The sequence below is a fragment of the Medicago sativa genome, chromosome 1 (assembly GCF_051527215.1).
Source record: "Medicago sativa cultivar Bolivia chromosome 1, Bolivia_mono, whole genome shotgun sequence".
Taxonomy (NCBI): Eukaryota; Viridiplantae; Streptophyta; class Magnoliopsida; order Fabales; family Fabaceae; genus Medicago; species Medicago sativa.
This window is the reverse complement of record NC_140749.1, coordinates 60,221,005-60,237,897: the sequence shown is the minus strand read 5'-3', so window position 1 is coordinate 60,237,897 and position 16,893 is coordinate 60,221,005. Positions and strand designations below refer to the sequence as shown.

Genomic DNA, 16,893 nt, shown 5'->3' with positions numbered 1-16,893 from the left:
TAGTTATTCAAAGGTAGCATATTCATCTTAATTCACTTCATTTACATCATTATAATTATTGGGACAGCCACAACAGCATCAAGGCAGCAACATCTTCACAGCATTCATCATTTATTTTAAGTTATGATGACTCTACAATGCAACAACAACATCAACAACAACTTAGACAACTTCAACATGCATGTGGTACCACCAGGGCATTAAGCCCCCATCGCTAAGGTCATATTTGGACCGTCGGGCATTAAGCCCCCATCGCTAAGGTCATAAGAACCTGTCAGGCATTAAGCCCCCATCGCCGACTATGCAACAACTCGACTCTAAATGCAACAATCTTCATTTTTAATGTTAAATTAATTAACAAATAATTCACAAAAACTCATTACATCAAAACAGCATCACTGGAACATCATAATTAGCAGTATCATCATTATTATAAACATCAGAAACTAATTCATCAAAGAAACGGGCGAAAAGACACAATTTCGCACAACAGCAGGTCTGTGCAGCACTAGCTCGCAACGGCGAGCTGAACGGGGAAAATCGCAACGGCGAGCAAGGTTACTCGCAATTGCGAGTTGGGGTTTACTCGCAACGGCGAGCTGAATCGCTCGCAACGGCGAGCGATGACAGAACATGGTTCTGTCGCAGCTCTGTCTCTCATCTCAGCACTCGAATTCTCACTACCCAGGCCTCAAATTCATCACTAATCAACATCTAAACGTTTTCTATGACTAATTAACATCTGTCTACATCAAACTACATCAAAATTCACTTAATTCTTCCTCTTTTAATGATTTTTGACATAATCCCAATCCCTTAAACCTACAACGATTGACCACTTCTATGAATCAAAACTTGTTAATAATGAGAGTTAGTCTCACCCTTACCTTAGATTATGTTTTTGAAATCCAACAGCCGCGTTCTTCGTTCTTTAAGGTTCTCTCTGACTTCTCTTCTTTCTCTCCTCTTTTCTCAGTTGTACGCGTTCTCATTTTCTCTCCCAATCACAGACTTTTATTCTTTCCCTAATTGCTCTTCTCACCACAACTTACTCTTTCCCCTAATAATTAATTATTTCTACTAATAACAATATTCCTCCCCCACTTAAGAAAATACTTATATTATTAACATATCTTCTACCATTATAAATATATATAATAATTCACATAATATTCTAATAAAAAGCCATAAATCACTTAAATATTAATTATGAAAAAATGGGCGTTACAATTCTCCCCCACTTAGAATATTTACGTCCTCGTAAACGTACCTTGTTCAAACAACTCCGGGTAAGATTCCCGCATCTTACACTCCAATTCCCAAGTCAAACTTTCACCAGCTGCTCCTTCCCAAACGACCTTCACAAGAGGTATCTCCTTGCCTCTAAGCCTCTTCACTTCTCGATCCTCTATTCTCACCGGTAGGGTCTCGATTGTAAGGTTATCCCTTACCTGCACATCATCTCTTGGAATCACATGGGATGGATCCGGCACATACTTCCGAAGTTGCGATACATGAAACACATCATGCAAGTTCGAAAGATGTGGTGGCAAACCCACCCTATAAGCAACTGTTCCGACCCTTTCTGAAATCTGATACGGACCAATAAACCTCGGAGTCAACTTCTTTGACTTCAATGCACGTCCAACACCCGTCACCGGAGTGACTCTCAAAAACACATGGTCTCCTTCTTGAAACTCAAGATCCTTCCTGCGCTTATCATGATAACTTTTATGTCTATCATGTGACTCTTTCATCTTTTCTCTAATTAACTTCACCTTCTCGGTAGTCTGTTGGACAAGTTCTGGTCCTAATACCACACTCTCACCGGATTCAAACCAACACAACGGAGTTCTGCATCTCCGACCATACAATGCTTCGAAGGGTGTCATTCCAATACTAGCATGGTAACTGTTGTTGTACGTGAACTCTATCAAAGGTAGATAACTATCCCAAGTTCCACCTTGCTCAAAGACACAAACTCTCAATAAATCCTCCAGCGACTGAATTGTCCTTTCCGATTGTCCATCCGTCTGCGGGTGGTACGCTGAACTTAACTTCAAATTAGTGCCCAAGGCCTCATGCAAACTCTTCCAGAACCTCGATGTACACCTCGGATCTCTATCCGACACAATACTCGATGGGACACCATGTAGCTTCACAACATCTCTAACATAAATCTCTGCTAACTGGGACACAGGAAAAGTAATATTAATCGAAATGAAATGAGCCGACTTCGTCAATCTATCTATGGTCACCCAAATTGCATCATTCCCTTTGTTGGTATTCGGCAAACTCGTCACAAAATCCATGGATATACTATCCCATTTCCATTCCGGAATCTCTAGCGGTGTCAATAACCCGGCAGGTTTCTGATGCTCAACTTTCGACTTCTGACAAGTCAAACATGCATACACAAATTGTGCCACGTCGCGCTTCAAACCTGACCACCAAAACATTTTCTTCAAATCTTGATACATTTTAGCAGCTCCTGGATGAATACTTAAACTGCTTCTATGGCCTTCTTCAAGGATCATCTTCTTCATCTCATCATTATCTGGAATACAAATTCTTCCTCGAAACCTCAACATTCCTTGGTCATCAACCTTAAAGTCACTGTCTACAGCAGGATCGCTTGCAACCATTAAATCCACCAACTTCACATCTACTTTCTGCGCCTCTCTGATACTATCCAGAAATTCATTGTTGATCTTCAACATCCCCAATTTCACACTCCTTGGCGACATTTCGCAAACCAAACTCAAGTCTCTGAACTGTTCAAGCAACTCCATCTCCTTAACCATCATTGCCGACAAGTGTAAAGTCTTCCTACTTAAGGCATCTGCAACAACATTAGCTTTACCCGGATGATAATTCAAACTAAAGTCATAATCCTTCAATAATTCGAGCCACCTTCGCTGCCTCATATTCAATTCCTTCTGATCAAACAAATACTTCAAGCTCTTGTGATCACTAAACACCTCAAATCTCGAACCATACAAGTAATGTCTCTAAATCTTAAGTGCAAATACAACTGCAGCTAATTCAAGATCATGAGTAGGGTAGTTTCGTTCATTAGTTCTCAACTGTCTTGATGCATATGCAACCACCTTACCATCTTGCATAAGTACACCTCCTAAGCCCAACTTGGACGCATCACAATACACTACAAAAGTTTCATCAGGTTTCGGCAAGATCAAATCGGAGCCGTCGTCAAACGCTTCTTCAACTCATTAAAATTGTTCTCGCAATGAATATCTCACACAAAGGTTCCTAAAAGCTGTCTTCTGCATATCTTCATCTCTTACTTTAATCTGGTGATAACCCGACCTCAAGTCAATTTTGCTGAACACACGTGTACCCACTAACTGATCCATCAAGTCATCAATTCTTGGAAGTGGATACCTATTCTTTATAGTTACTTTGTTCAACTGTCGATAGTCAATACACAACCTCATACTGCCATCTTTCTTCTTAACCAGCAACACTGGAGCTCCCCAAGGTGAAACACTTGGTCTAATAAACTTCTTGTCAAGTAGATCTTCTAACTGTTTCTTCAACTCAGCCAACTCAGAAGCTGACATACGGTAAGGTGTCATAGACACAGGCTTCGTTCCCGGAACAAGATCAATAGAAAATTCAACTTCTCCTTCCGGTGGCACATCAGGAATTTCATCAGGAAAAACATCAGGGAAATCGCACACTACTTGTAACTTATTGATCACTGCTTGGTTCTCCAAAGATAAGGATGCCATCAAAGAAAACATTAGGATTCCATCGCGTTCTAGCTGCTTCAGCTGCTTAGTAGACAAAAACTCCGCTCCATTTTCCTCTTCAGCAGAAGAGAAACGCACCGACTTACTAAAACAATTAATGAGAACATGGTTGTACTCTAACCAGTTCATACCAAGAATCACATCCATTCCACTCAAGGTAGACATACTAAATCAATCTCAAAATCACGATCAAACATAGACAGAGGACAATGTAAACAGACGAGAGAAGTGGTCACCGAACCCTTAGCTGGAGTTTCGACAACCATTTCTCCATTCATATCAGACATAGCAAGGCCCAACTTAGAAACACAATCAAAAGCAACAAAACAATGTGTAGCACCGGTATCAATAATAGCAACTAAAGGAGTGTCATTGATATAGCAAGTACCTCTGATCAAACGATCCTCATTCTCAGTCTGAGTGCCAGTCAAAGCAAAAACTTTACCCCTGGTCGGGGCCTTCTTTGGTTCAGTACACTGAGCAGAAATATGCTCCTTTCCACCGCAATTGAAACAAATAATGTCGTCGTGCTTGCATTCTGAAATTGTATGCCCCTTGACGCCACAACGGAAGCACCCTTTCACCTCATCAGCACCACAAGCATTACTCTTGTGACCTTTTTCTCCACATTTGAAACAAACAATCCCAGCAGGAGTCTCATTCTTCTTAGGTCTTCCCTCATCATTCACCCTTTTCTTGCCCTTATCAGCTGGAGCACTATAAGGCTTCCCACGAGTCTGTTGCTGCTTACCCCTCCTCTCAGTCATAATCTTATAATGAGCCTTTGAATCATCTTCATAGATTCTACATCTGCTCACCAAAGCAGAAAAGTCACGGATTTGTTGGTAACCAATGGCTCGCTTAATATCAGCACGCAAACCATTCTCAAACTTGATACACTTAGAAAATTCAGCATTGTCTCCGGTATAGTGTGGATAGAACTGAGCCAGCTCCACAAACTTCGCTGCATACTCTGTCACCGACATGTTTCCTTGCTTCAGCTCTAGGAACTCGATCTCTTTCCTTCCGCGAACATCTTCAGGAAAAAATCTGTTTAGGAACTCTTCCCTAAACCCAGTCCAAGTAATAACCACTTCATTCTGTTCTAGGGTAGGTTGAACGCTCACCCACCAGTCATCAGCTTCCTCGGCTAGCATGTGCGTACCAAAACGCACCTTCTGATCATCAGTACATTGGATAACTCTGAAAATTCTTTCAACCTCTTTGAGCCACGTCTGTGCTCCATCAGGGTCATACCTTCCTTTGAAGGTAGGAGGATGATTCCTCAGAAAGGTCTCCAACATTCTCACATCAACATTCACACCAGCACCAGCATTTGGATGTTGTCCCACAACTTGGGCTACAGCTTCCAAAGCAGCAGCAATCGCAGCATCAATTCTTCCAGCCATTCTAGTCCTCTTGTAACAGATAAGGTTTGCAGCCTCCAGGTCTACTCTTCTTCACTGCACAACACACAACGTTTAGAATAACATAATAATGGTATTCCAATTACTAAAATGACACAACTTGACTCACTACTTGGCCGGACGGACCGACCTGCTCTGATACCAATTGTAACACCCCGTTTTTCCCAACTTAAAAATTTCATACAAATTATCAGAGTTTATCAACATAACGGAGCATCACATACATCAATACATCATTTCCAACAAATATAATAATAGGAAATACTATTATTTAAGTAACCTGTCTTTATAAAATTCAATAATCAAAAGCAGCGGAAATTTAGTTTGCAACGTCACATAAAATCTTTGGCATTGAAAGGCCACAACTTAACATCTCAAATAGTCTTCAAAAATTGTTCAACTTTTATTAAATAAAATACGTAACAAGGAAAAACAAGCATCAGACAACCCCCATCCCGTTACGTATCAGAGCATCCTAGACACGATGTGAGGAGTCTACTCACGAACACAGCTAGTCCTGGTTACCTGCAAGTTACCCATACGAAGGGCAACATTTTCAAGCAGAAGGGGTGAGATTTCACATTCATTAAAAACAAATAATAATTCATAAAAGATAACCAACAGCATATATCTAACATTAATATCATCATTTAATCATCATTTAACAAGGTTAAGTAATCAACAACTTCATAGTTATTCAAAGGTAGCATATTCATCTTAATTCACTTCATTTACATCATTATAATTATTGGGACAGCCACAACAGCATCAAGGCAGCAACATCTTCACAGCATTCATCATTTATTTTAAGTTATGATGACTCTACAATGCAACAACAACATCAACAACAACTTAGACAACTTCAACATGCATGTGGTACCACCAGGGCATTAAGCCCCCATCGCTAAGGTCATATTTGGACCGTCGGGCATTAAGCCCCCATCGCTAAGGTCATAAGAACCTGTCAGGCATTAAGCCCCCATCGCCGACTATGCAACAACTCGACTCTAAATGCAACAATCTTCATTTTTAATGTTAAATTAATTAACAAATAATTCACAAAAACTCATTACATCAAAACAGCATCACTGGAACATCATAATTAGCAGTATCATCATTATTATAAACATCAGAAACTAATTCATCAAAGAAACGGGCGAAAAGACACAATTTCGCACAACAGCAGGTCTGTACAGCACTAGCTCGCAACGGCGAGCTGAACGGGGAAAATCGCAACGGCGAGCAAGGTTACTCGCAATTGCGAGTTGGGGTTTACTCGCAACGGCGAGCTGAATCGCTCGCAACGGCGAGCGATGACAGAACATGGTTCTGTCGCAGCTCTGTCTCTCATCTCAGCACTCGAATTCTCACTACCCAGGCCTCAAATTCATCACTAATCAACATCTAAACGTTTTCTATGACTAATTAACATCTGTCTACATCAAACTACATCAAAATTCACTTAATTCTTCCTCTTTTAATGATTTTTGACATAATCCCAATCCCTTAAACCTACAACGATTGACCACTTCTATGAATCAAAACTTGTTAATAATGAGAGTTAGTCTCACCCTTACCTTAGATTATGTTTCTGAAATCCAACAGCCGCGTTCTTCGTTCTTTAAGGTTCTCTCTGACTTCTCTTCTTTCTCTCCTCTTTTCTCAGTTGTACGCGTTCTCATTTTCTCTCCCAATCACAGACTTTTATTCTTTCCCTAATTGCTCTTCTCACCACAACTTACTCTTTCCCCTAATAATTAATTATTTCTACTAATAACAATATTCCTCCCCCACTTAAGAAAATACTTATATTATTAACATATCTTCTACCATTATAAATATATATAATAATTCACATAATATTCTAATAAAAAGCCATAAATCACTTAAATATTAATTATGAAAAAGTGGGCGTTACAATTCTCCCCCACTTAGAATATTTACGTCCTCGTAAACGTACCTTGTTCAAACAACTCCGGGTAAGATTCCCGCATCTTACACTCCAATTCCCAAGTCAAACTTTCACCAGCTGCTCCTTCCCAAACGACCTTCACAAGAGGTATCTCCTTGCCTCTAAGCCTCTTCACTTCTCGATCCTCTATTCTCACCGGTAGGGTCTCGATTGTAAGGTTATCCCTTACCTGCACATCATCTCTTGGAATCACATGGGATGGATCCGGCACATACTTCCGAAGTTGCGATACATGAAACACATCATGCAAGTTCGAAAGATGTGGTGGCAAACCCACCCTATAAGCAACTGTTCCGACCCTTTCTGAAATCTGATACGGACCAATAAACCTCGGAGTCAACTTCTTTGACTTCAATGCACGTCCAACACCCGTCACCGGAGTGACTCTCAAAAACACATGGTCTCCTTCTTGAAACTCAAGATCCTTCCTGCGCTTATCATGATAACTTTTATGTCTATCATGTGACTCTTTCATCTTTTCTCTAATTAACTTCACCTTCTCGGTAGTCTGTTGGACAAGTTCTGGTCCTAATACCACACTCTCACCGGATTCAAACCAACACAACGGAGTTCTGCATCTCCGACCATACAATGCTTCGAAGGGTGTCATTCCAATACTAGCATGGTAACTGTTGTTGTACGTGAACTCTATCAAAGGTAGATAACTATCCCAAGTTCCACCTTGCTCAAAGACACAAACTCTCAATAAATCCTCGAGCGACTGAATTGTCCTTTCCGATTGTCCATCCGTCTGCGGGTGGTACGCTGAACTTAACTTCAAATTAGTGCCCAAGGCCTCATGCAAACTCTTCCAGAACCTCGATGTACACCTCGGATCTCTATCCGACACAATACTCGATGGGACACCATGTAGCTTCACAACATCTCTAACATAAATCTCTGCTAACTGGGACACAGGAAAAGTAATATTAATCGGAATGAAATGAGCCGACTTCGTCAATCTATCTATGGTCACCCAAATTGCATCATTCCCTTTGTTGGTATTCGGCAAACTCGTCACAAAATCCATGGATATACTATCCCATTTCCATTCCGGAATCTCTAGCGGTGTCAATAACCCGGCAGGTTTCTGATGCTCAACTTTCGACTTCTGACAAGTCAAACATGCATACACAAATTGTGCCACGTCGCGCTTCAAACCTGACCACCAAAACATTTTCTTCAAATCTTGATACATTTTAGCAGCTCCTGGATGAATACTTAAACTGCTTCTATGGCCTTCTTCAAGGATCATCTTCTTCATCTCATCATTATCTGGAATACAAATTCTTCCTCGAAACCTCAACATTCCTTGGTCATCAACCTTAAAGTCACTGTCTACAGCAGGATCGCTTGCAACCATTAAATCCACCAACTTCACATCTACTTTCTGCGCCTCTCTGATACTATCCAGAAATTCATTGTTGATCTTCAACATCCCCAATTTCACACTCCTTGGCGACATTTCGCAAACCAAACTCAAGTCTCTGAACTGTTCAAGCAACTCCATCTCCTTAACCATCATTGCCGACAAGTGTAAAGTCTTCCTACTTAAGGCATCTGCAACAACATTAGCTTTACCCAGATGATAATTCAAACTAAAGTCATAATCCTTCAATAATTCGAGCCACCTTCGCTGCCTCATATTCAATTCCTTCTGATCAAACAAATACTTCAAGCTCTTGTGATCACTAAACACCTCAAATCTCGAACCATACAAGTAATGTCTCTAAATCTTAAGTGCAAATACAACTGCAGCTAATTCAAGATCATGAGTAGGGTAGTTTCGTTCATTAGTTCTCAACTGTCTTGATGCATATGCAACCACCTTACCATCTTGCATAAGTACACCTCCTAAGCCCAACTTGGACGCATCACAATACACTACAAAAGTTTCATCAGGTTTCGGCAAGATCAAATCGGAGCCGTCGTCAAACGCTTCTTCAACTCATTAAAATTGTTCTCGCAATGAATATCTCACACAAAGGTTCCTAAAAGCTGTCTTCTGCATATCTTCATCTCTTACTTTAATCTGGTGATAACCCGACCTCAAGTCAATTTTGCTGAACACACGTGTACCCACTAACTGATCCATCAAGTCATCAATTCTTGGAAGTGGATACCTATTCTTTATAGTTACTTTGTTCAACTGTCGATAGTCAATACACAACCTCATACTGCCATCTTTCTTCTTAACCAGCAACACTGGAGCTCCCCAAGGTGAAACACTTGGTCTAATAAACTTCTTGTCAAGTAGATCTTCTAACTGTTTCTTCAACTCAGCCAACTCAGAAGCTGACATACGGTAAGGTGTCATAGACACAGGCTTCGTTCCCGGAACAAGATCAATAGAAAATTCAACTTCTCCTTCCGGTGGCACATCAGGAATTTCATCAGGAAAAACATCAGGGAAATCGCACACTACTTGTAACTTATTGATCACTGCTTGGTTCTCCAAAGATAAGGATGCCATCAAAGAAAACATTAGGATTCCATCGCGTTCTAGCTGCTTCAGCTGCTTAGTAGACAAAAACTCCGCTCCACTTTCCTCTTCAGCAGAAGAGAAACGCACCGACTTACTAAAACAATTAATGAGAACATGGTTGTACTCTAACCAGTTCATACCAAGAATCACATCCATTCCACTCAAGGTAGACATACTAAATCAATCTCAAAATCACGATCAAACATAGACAGAGGACAATGTAAACAGACGAGAGAAGTGGTCACCGAACCCTTAGCTGGAGTTTCGACAACCATTTCTCCATTCATATCAGACATAGCAAGGCCCAACTTAGAAACACAATCAAAAGCAACAAAACAATGTGTAGCACCGGTATCAATAATAGCAACTAAAGGAGTGTCATTGATATAGCAAGTACCTCTGATCAAACGATCCTCATTCTCAGTCTGAGTGCCAGTCAAAGCAAAAACTTTACCCCTGGTCGGGGCCTTCTTTGGTTCAGTACACTGAGCAGAAATATGCTCCTTTCCACCGCAATTGAAACAAATAATGTCGTCGTGCTTGCATTCTGAAATTGTATGCCCCTTGACGCCACAACGGAAGCACCCTTTCACCTCATCAGCACCACAAGCATTACTCTTGTGACCTTTTTCTCCACATTTGAAACAAACAATCCCAGCAGGAGTCTCATTCTTCTTAGGTCTTCCCTCATCATTCACCCTTTTCTTGCCCTTATCAGCTGGAGCACTATAAGGCTTCCCACGAGTCTGTTGCTGCTTACCCCTCCTCTCAGTCATAATCTTATAATGAGCCTTTGAATCATCTTCATAGATTCTACATCTGCTCACCAAAGCAGAAAAGTCACGGATTTGTTGGTAACCAATGGCTCGCTTAATATCAGCACGCAAACCATTCTCAAACTTGATACACTTAGAAAATTCAGCATTGTCTCCGGTATAGTGTGGATAGAACTGAGCCAGCTCCACAAACTTCGCTGCATACTCTGTCACCGACATGTTTCCTTGCTTCAGCTCTAGGAACTCGATCTCTTTCCTTCCGCGAACATCTTCAGGAAAAAATCTGTTTAGGAACTCTTCCCTAAACCCAGTCCAAGTAATAACCACTTCATTCTGTTCTAGGGTAGGTTGAACGCTCACCCACCAGTCATCAGCTTCCTCGGCTAGCATGTGCGTACCAAAACGCACCTTCTGATCATCAGTACATTGGATAACTCTGAAAATTCTTTCAACCTCTTTGAGCCACGTCTGTGCTCCATCAGGGTCATACCTTCCTTTGAAGGTAGGAGGATGATTCCTCAGAAAGGTCTCCAACATTCTCACATCAACATTCACACCAGCACCAGCATTTGGATGTTGTCCCACAACTTGGGCTACAGCTTCCAAAGCAGCAGCAATCGCAGCATCAATTCTTCCAGCCATTCTAGTCCTCTTGTAACAGATAAGGTTTGCAGCCTCCAGGTCTACTCTTCTTCACTGCACAACACACAACGTTTAGAATAACATAATAATGGTATTCCAATTACTAAAATGACACAACTTGACTCACTACTTGGCCGGACGGACCGACCTGCTCTGATACCAATTGTAACACCCCGTTTTTCCCAACTTAAAAATTTCATACAAATTATCAGAGTTTATCAACATAACGGAGCATCACATACATCAATACATCATTTCCAACAAATATAATAATAGGAAATACTATTATTTAAGTAACCTGTCTTTATAAAATTCAATAATCAAAAGCAGCGGAAATTTAGTTTGCAACGTCACATAAAATCTTTGGCATTGAAAGGCCACAACTTAACATCTCAAATAGTCTTCAAAAATTGTTCAACTTTTATTAAATAAAATACGTAACAAGGAAAAACAAGCATCAGACAACCCCCATCCCGTTACGTATCAGAGCATCCTAGACACGATGTGAGGAGTCTACTCACGAACACAGCTAGTCCTGGTTACCTGCAAGTTACCCATACGAAGGGCAACATTTTCAAGCAGAAGGGGTGAGATTTCACATTCATTAAAAACAAATAATAATTCATAAAAGATAACCAACAGCATATATCTAACATTAATATCATCATTTAATCATCATTTAACAAGGTTAAGTAATCAACAACTTCATAGTTATTCAAACGTAGCATATTCATCTTAATTCACTTCATTTACATCATTATAATTATTGGGACAGCAACAACAGCATCAAGGCAGCAATATCATCACAGCATTCATCATTTATTTTAAGTTATGATGACTCTACAATGCAACAACAACATCAACAACAACTTAGACAACTTCAACATGCATGTGGTACCACCAGGGCATTAAGCCCCCATCGCTAAGGTCATATTTGGACCGTCGGGCATTAAGCCCACATCGCTAAGGTCATAAGAACCTGTCAGGCATTAAGCCCCCATCGCCGACTATGCAACAACTCGACTCTAAATGCAACAATCTTCATTTTTAATGTTAAATTAATTAACAAATAATTCACAAAAACTCATTACATCAAAACAACATCACTGGAACATCATAATTAGCAGTATCATCATTATTATAAACATCAGAAACTAATTCATCAAAGAAACGGACGAAAAGACACAATTTCGCACAACAGCAGGTCTGTACAGCGCTAGCTTGCAACGGCGAGCTATTCTACTCGCAACGGCGAGCTGAACGGGGAAACTCGCAACGGCGAGCAAGGTTACTCGCAATTGCGAGTTGGGGTTTACTCGCAACGGCGAGCTGAATCGCTCGCAACGGCGAGCGATGACAGAACAGGGTTCTGTCGCAGCTCTGTCTCTCATCTCAGCACTCGAATTCTCACTACCCAGGCCTCAAATTCATCACTAATCAACATCTAAACGTTTTCTATGACTAATTAACATCTGTCTACATCAAACTACATCAAAATTCACTTAATTCTTCCTCTTTTAATGATTTTTGACCTAATCCCAATCCCTTAAACCTACAACGATTGACCACTTCTATGAATCAAAACTTGTTAATAATGAGAGTTAGTATCACCCTTACCTTAGATTATGTTTCTGAAATCCAACAGTCGCGTTCTTCGTTCTTTAGGGTTCTCTCTGACTTCTCTTCTTTCTCTCCTCTTTTCTCAGTTGTACGCGTTCTCATTTTCTCTCCCAATTACAGACTTTTATTCTTTCCCTAATTGCTCTTCTCACCACAACTTACTCTTTCCCCTAATAATTAATTATTTCTACTAATAACAATATTCCTCCCCCACTTAAGAAAATACTTATATTATTAACATATCTTCTACCATTATAAATATATATAATAATTCACATAATATTCTAATAAAAAGCCATAAATCACTTAAATATTAATTATGAAAAAGTGGGCGTTACATTATGCCCCACAGACCGACGTTCTTCCATATAAGCTTCAATTTTTCTTTAAATCCAACCACAATTAAGGGATTGGAACCATTTGACCGAACAATTAGAGTATGTAAATTATTCTTACAAGTTTCAACAAATATTCTTCTTCTGGAATTGTGATTCTATCACCCTTCACGGTGGGTTTTGGTAACTGATTGGATGGCATGTCACAGTCACAGACATTGAGTAAGGCATCAACGAATGGCTTTTAGGCTTTGTTGATTCGCGCTGTTGTTCATGGATTTGAGACATCCATGCACTTACAAGGGATTAAATGGGTTTGGCGGTCATGATGGAGAGGATTTGTGGGTTTTGGTTTTGTGGGTCGATTGAGATTATTTGGTAAAAAAAAACATGGGTGTTGGTTCGGTGATGGTGTAGTGACATGTCGGTGGGTCGGTTGTAGGTCAATGGGTTGTGGATTAGTGTTGGTGGTATGGGGCGATGAAGGGTGAGGGGTTTCGGTTAACTGAGTGAAACAGTATGAAGGGTGGTTCGGTTATGGGTTGGTAATGGTTTGTAATGGAGGTCTATAAGGATTGGAGGGGCGGTGGTAAGTTGTTCAGTTCAACCAAGATGGTGGTGTACAATGTGCTTATCGCGCAGAGCACATATTCTCTCCTCTTTTTTTTGTCAATACTCGATAATGATCGTCTTATTTTTTTCAATAACATCAACAATATAGAATTCTTAAAAGCAAATTTGTTAAAGGGTATAGTTAGCATAATAAAAAAATCCAACCCATAAAAATATTGTATTCCCTTTATATATTGTTATAGATCTTAAACTTTTAGCATTTAAAATTCATATTTAATTTATCCAATATTAAAAAAATCTATTTTTGTAAAAGAAATTTTATATTTTTTTAGACATGACTACCAAAATCATTCAAAAAATTAAAATTGAAGGATAATTAAACAAATTTGATTTTAGGAAAGGACCAAAACTACGTGAAGAATTTTTTGGTAGGAGTGCAAAAGGGCCACATTTTTGTGAGCATAAAAAAAACTAAAGTTAATTTGTAATTTTATAAGGACGAAAAACATATTATATATTGTTGATTATTTTGTTACAAATAATAAACAAAGGAAACATTTTTATTGATGTGATTACGATTTTAGTTTACCCAAGGCATTAAAAATATTAAGACCAACCCTAAATTAACATTCTCACCTACATTTAAATCCAACATATTATCCGTAACTACAAGCCCACTATCACTTCCACTTTTAAACAATAATATGAAGATGTATATAATCAAGTAAACCATCCAAAGCTTTCTAGGCCTATGTTTTAGAATTGAAGTTTTGTGGATATTAAGAAGAGATATTTTTAGAGTTTTACATAAATGATTCGACTGTATACTTATTTACATCTTGAATTTGCACTTATATGCTTCACTTTCTGAAATACATATTTACAACCACACTGATGACGAAGCCTTGACATTTCCAGAATTCTACCTTGGTCCCCAACAGCATGATGATATTGTACACCATTTGCATTCCTTATTTTGTCACTTGTCATTGTTGAAAATTTTGAAGACCGTATATTTTCTTGTTTGCAAAATCAAAGAGTATGGCCTAAGTATAGATACATAAACATCAAAATTAAGGCGTAAGGACCACTTAGTTTTTGTTGCTTTTTCGATTGAATAAAGTGGTTTTGCCGCAAAAAAAAAAAAAAAAAAAAAAGGACCACTTAGCATTTAGCTCAATTCCATTTGAAATAGCCAACTAGCTTAGGTAAACTCGTCCAAAATTTGATGTCAATTTCATAACGCACTCCTATATATGTGTATTTCATTTTTGGCTTGGAAATTATAGTGGATCTTACATATATAGACAAATTTTTGGAGAGAAATAAATCTCCAAGAAAAGAACGTCAATTGTGATCTTTCTCCGTGGCGTTCATGGAAAAATATAGTGTGACAATTACAGATTTGCTAATGACGTGCCAAAGTAATACTCTTTAATATCGTGGGCCTCAGGAATAAAACTCCATCGAGGTATATGCCAAGAACAATGGGAAAGTTGTTTTTTTCACTTTTAATTAATGCCTCTATTGTTTGTATTGTGAATGTGGATGAGGTTTTTTATAGCTTAAGCTCGCACGGAACACTCAACTTCAATCAATATTTAGCTTTTGTCTTGCTGTGATATTTTACTGCCCTTTCAACTAATAATTGGCAGGAGTGATGTATTTGAAATATGGTGTATTCATGTCCACAAGATTATCATCTACAATCCTTCCTACAAAATGGGGAAAATATATATTAATGATGTCGAATTTGATGTTGTTAATTTTCATTTACTTATCGTTAAGTGTAGTTCAAATGGTAAAAAAAAATGTGGTGATATTTTTAATTTAGTAGTCTCTTCAGTACGTTTTGTGATGAGGGAGGTCACTTTGTTAGTGTTTTAATCCATTTTTGTTTGTTAAAAAAAATATGATGGGGGCGGTTTCGAACCCCTAGTTCTCCTATAGAACAGGCTTAATCAATATAAAAGCTTAAAGCTAAATTTAAAAATTAAGCTCTTTAAAAATTAACAATAACAAAATTGGAGGCATTTTAAATCTAATTACTTTTCATGTATTTAGATGATTGATTATTTTTTTACTAAATTAATAAGTAACAAAATTAGTGAGTAAAGTTTATACTATATAAAGACTAAAAAAGGTAAGGAAAATTTTATGGTGAAGTCATGAGAATGACGTTTTTGATAAAGTTAACCTCATGACCAATCATTGAACATTGTGTATTTAATCCATGTCACGTCAAATTATATGGTGTATTGCACATTTGCCTATAAGGTGTTTCATTATGTCTTTACTTATTGGAATTGAGTCCCTGTTTAAATCAAGATTAAACATTTTTATTATTAATATTATTATTATTTTATTTTGTAAATCATAAAGCTTATGCATCTGAAACAGAATATGTTCCTTTCGAATCCCTTTCATCAGCAGAAGACCGAATATGTTCATCTTTGTTCCTTTCGAATCTCTTTCATTTGCAGAAGTTTGAATCTGTTCATCTTTATCAGTTCCTTTCACTCTAAAATCTTATCATCTTCAACAGATCGATTTTGTTTATCCCTTTCTCTCCAAAATTCAATTTGAGATCTATGATGGTGGAAGACGAACATTTGAAATCGGAAGATGGATACCAAGAACACAGTTAAATGAATTGGAATGGATTCAAAGAGACGACAAAGATGAATATGGGTAGGTGATTTTTCGTTCTGCATATGAATTGCAAAATATGAAGAACATGAAGGAAACTGAATTTTCACTTTTGTGTGAATTCATGTTTGTACGAAGGACATGAGGAAAGCGACCTCTCCTTCTGCAGTAATGGACACGAGAAAAGAGGAAAGTGAAATTGTAATTTAAAATTGATTATAGAGTTTATACATAATTAATAAATAAAATAAGTTAATAAATCAAAAGTAATTAATGTTTTCTATGAGGACTGGTTTGTAATAAGAAAAAGTTTAGACTTATAATGGTCAACCAGCGGGACACTAGCTGACATGGCATCAACAACTATCATATTGGCTAAACAAAATAACTTTTTTAAAAAAGTCAGTCTCCTACCTGCACCGTAGAAGTGGCCAAAAAGTAATTGTATTAGTTTAATATGCTTTGTACTATTTTTTTTTTGTAAATGTATTGTTTGTACTCTCTTTAATATTCTTTTGCTTATAAAAAAAAAAACTTTAAATACATAAGTTAAATGCTAAAAAGTGGGGGGGATTTGTTAAGTAATAATATTGAAAGTTGTGTAATCAATCTTTTTTTTTTTTTGAAGAGGCTAAAAT

General features: G+C 38.3%; 2 protein-coding genes across 2 annotated transcripts; both read right to left on the bottom strand.

The window, feature by feature from the left end:
- Positions 1 to 3,928: 3,928 nt before the first annotated feature.
- Positions 3,929 to 4,543, bottom strand: LOC146955967 (uncharacterized). Its single transcript, XM_085748993.1, has 2 exons — positions 4,165 to 4,543; positions 3,929 to 4,044 (listed from the first exon to the last, which is right to left on the bottom strand). The coding sequence occupies exons 1-2, from the start codon at positions 4,541 to 4,543 to the stop codon at positions 3,929 to 3,931; spliced, it is 495 nt and encodes a 164-aa protein (XP_085605119.1).
- A 5,278-nt stretch (positions 4,544 to 9,821) lies between these two features.
- On the bottom strand, positions 9,822 to 10,436 carry LOC146955966 (uncharacterized). The gene is made up of 2 exons (XM_085748992.1): positions 10,058 to 10,436; positions 9,822 to 9,937 (listed from the first exon to the last, which is right to left on the bottom strand). Exons 1-2 carry the CDS (start codon positions 10,434 to 10,436, stop codon positions 9,822 to 9,824), a joined length of 495 nt encoding a protein of 164 aa, XP_085605118.1.
- Between the last annotated feature and the right edge of the window lie 6,457 nt (positions 10,437 to 16,893).

Coding starts and splice junctions, on each gene's coding strand:
- LOC146955967 (XM_085748993.1), bottom strand. CDS start 4,543: ATGACTGAGAGGAGGGGTAAGCAGCAACAGACTCGTGGGAAGCCTTAT. Junction 4,045..4,164: donor TGAGGATCGTTTGATCAGAG/GTACTTGCTATA, acceptor ATATGAATGGAG/AAATGGTTGTCGAAACTCCA.
- LOC146955966 (XM_085748992.1), bottom strand. CDS start 10,436: ATGACTGAGAGGAGGGGTAAGCAGCAACAGACTCGTGGGAAGCCTTAT. Junction 9,938..10,057: donor TGAGGATCGTTTGATCAGAG/GTACTTGCTATA, acceptor ATATGAATGGAG/AAATGGTTGTCGAAACTCCA.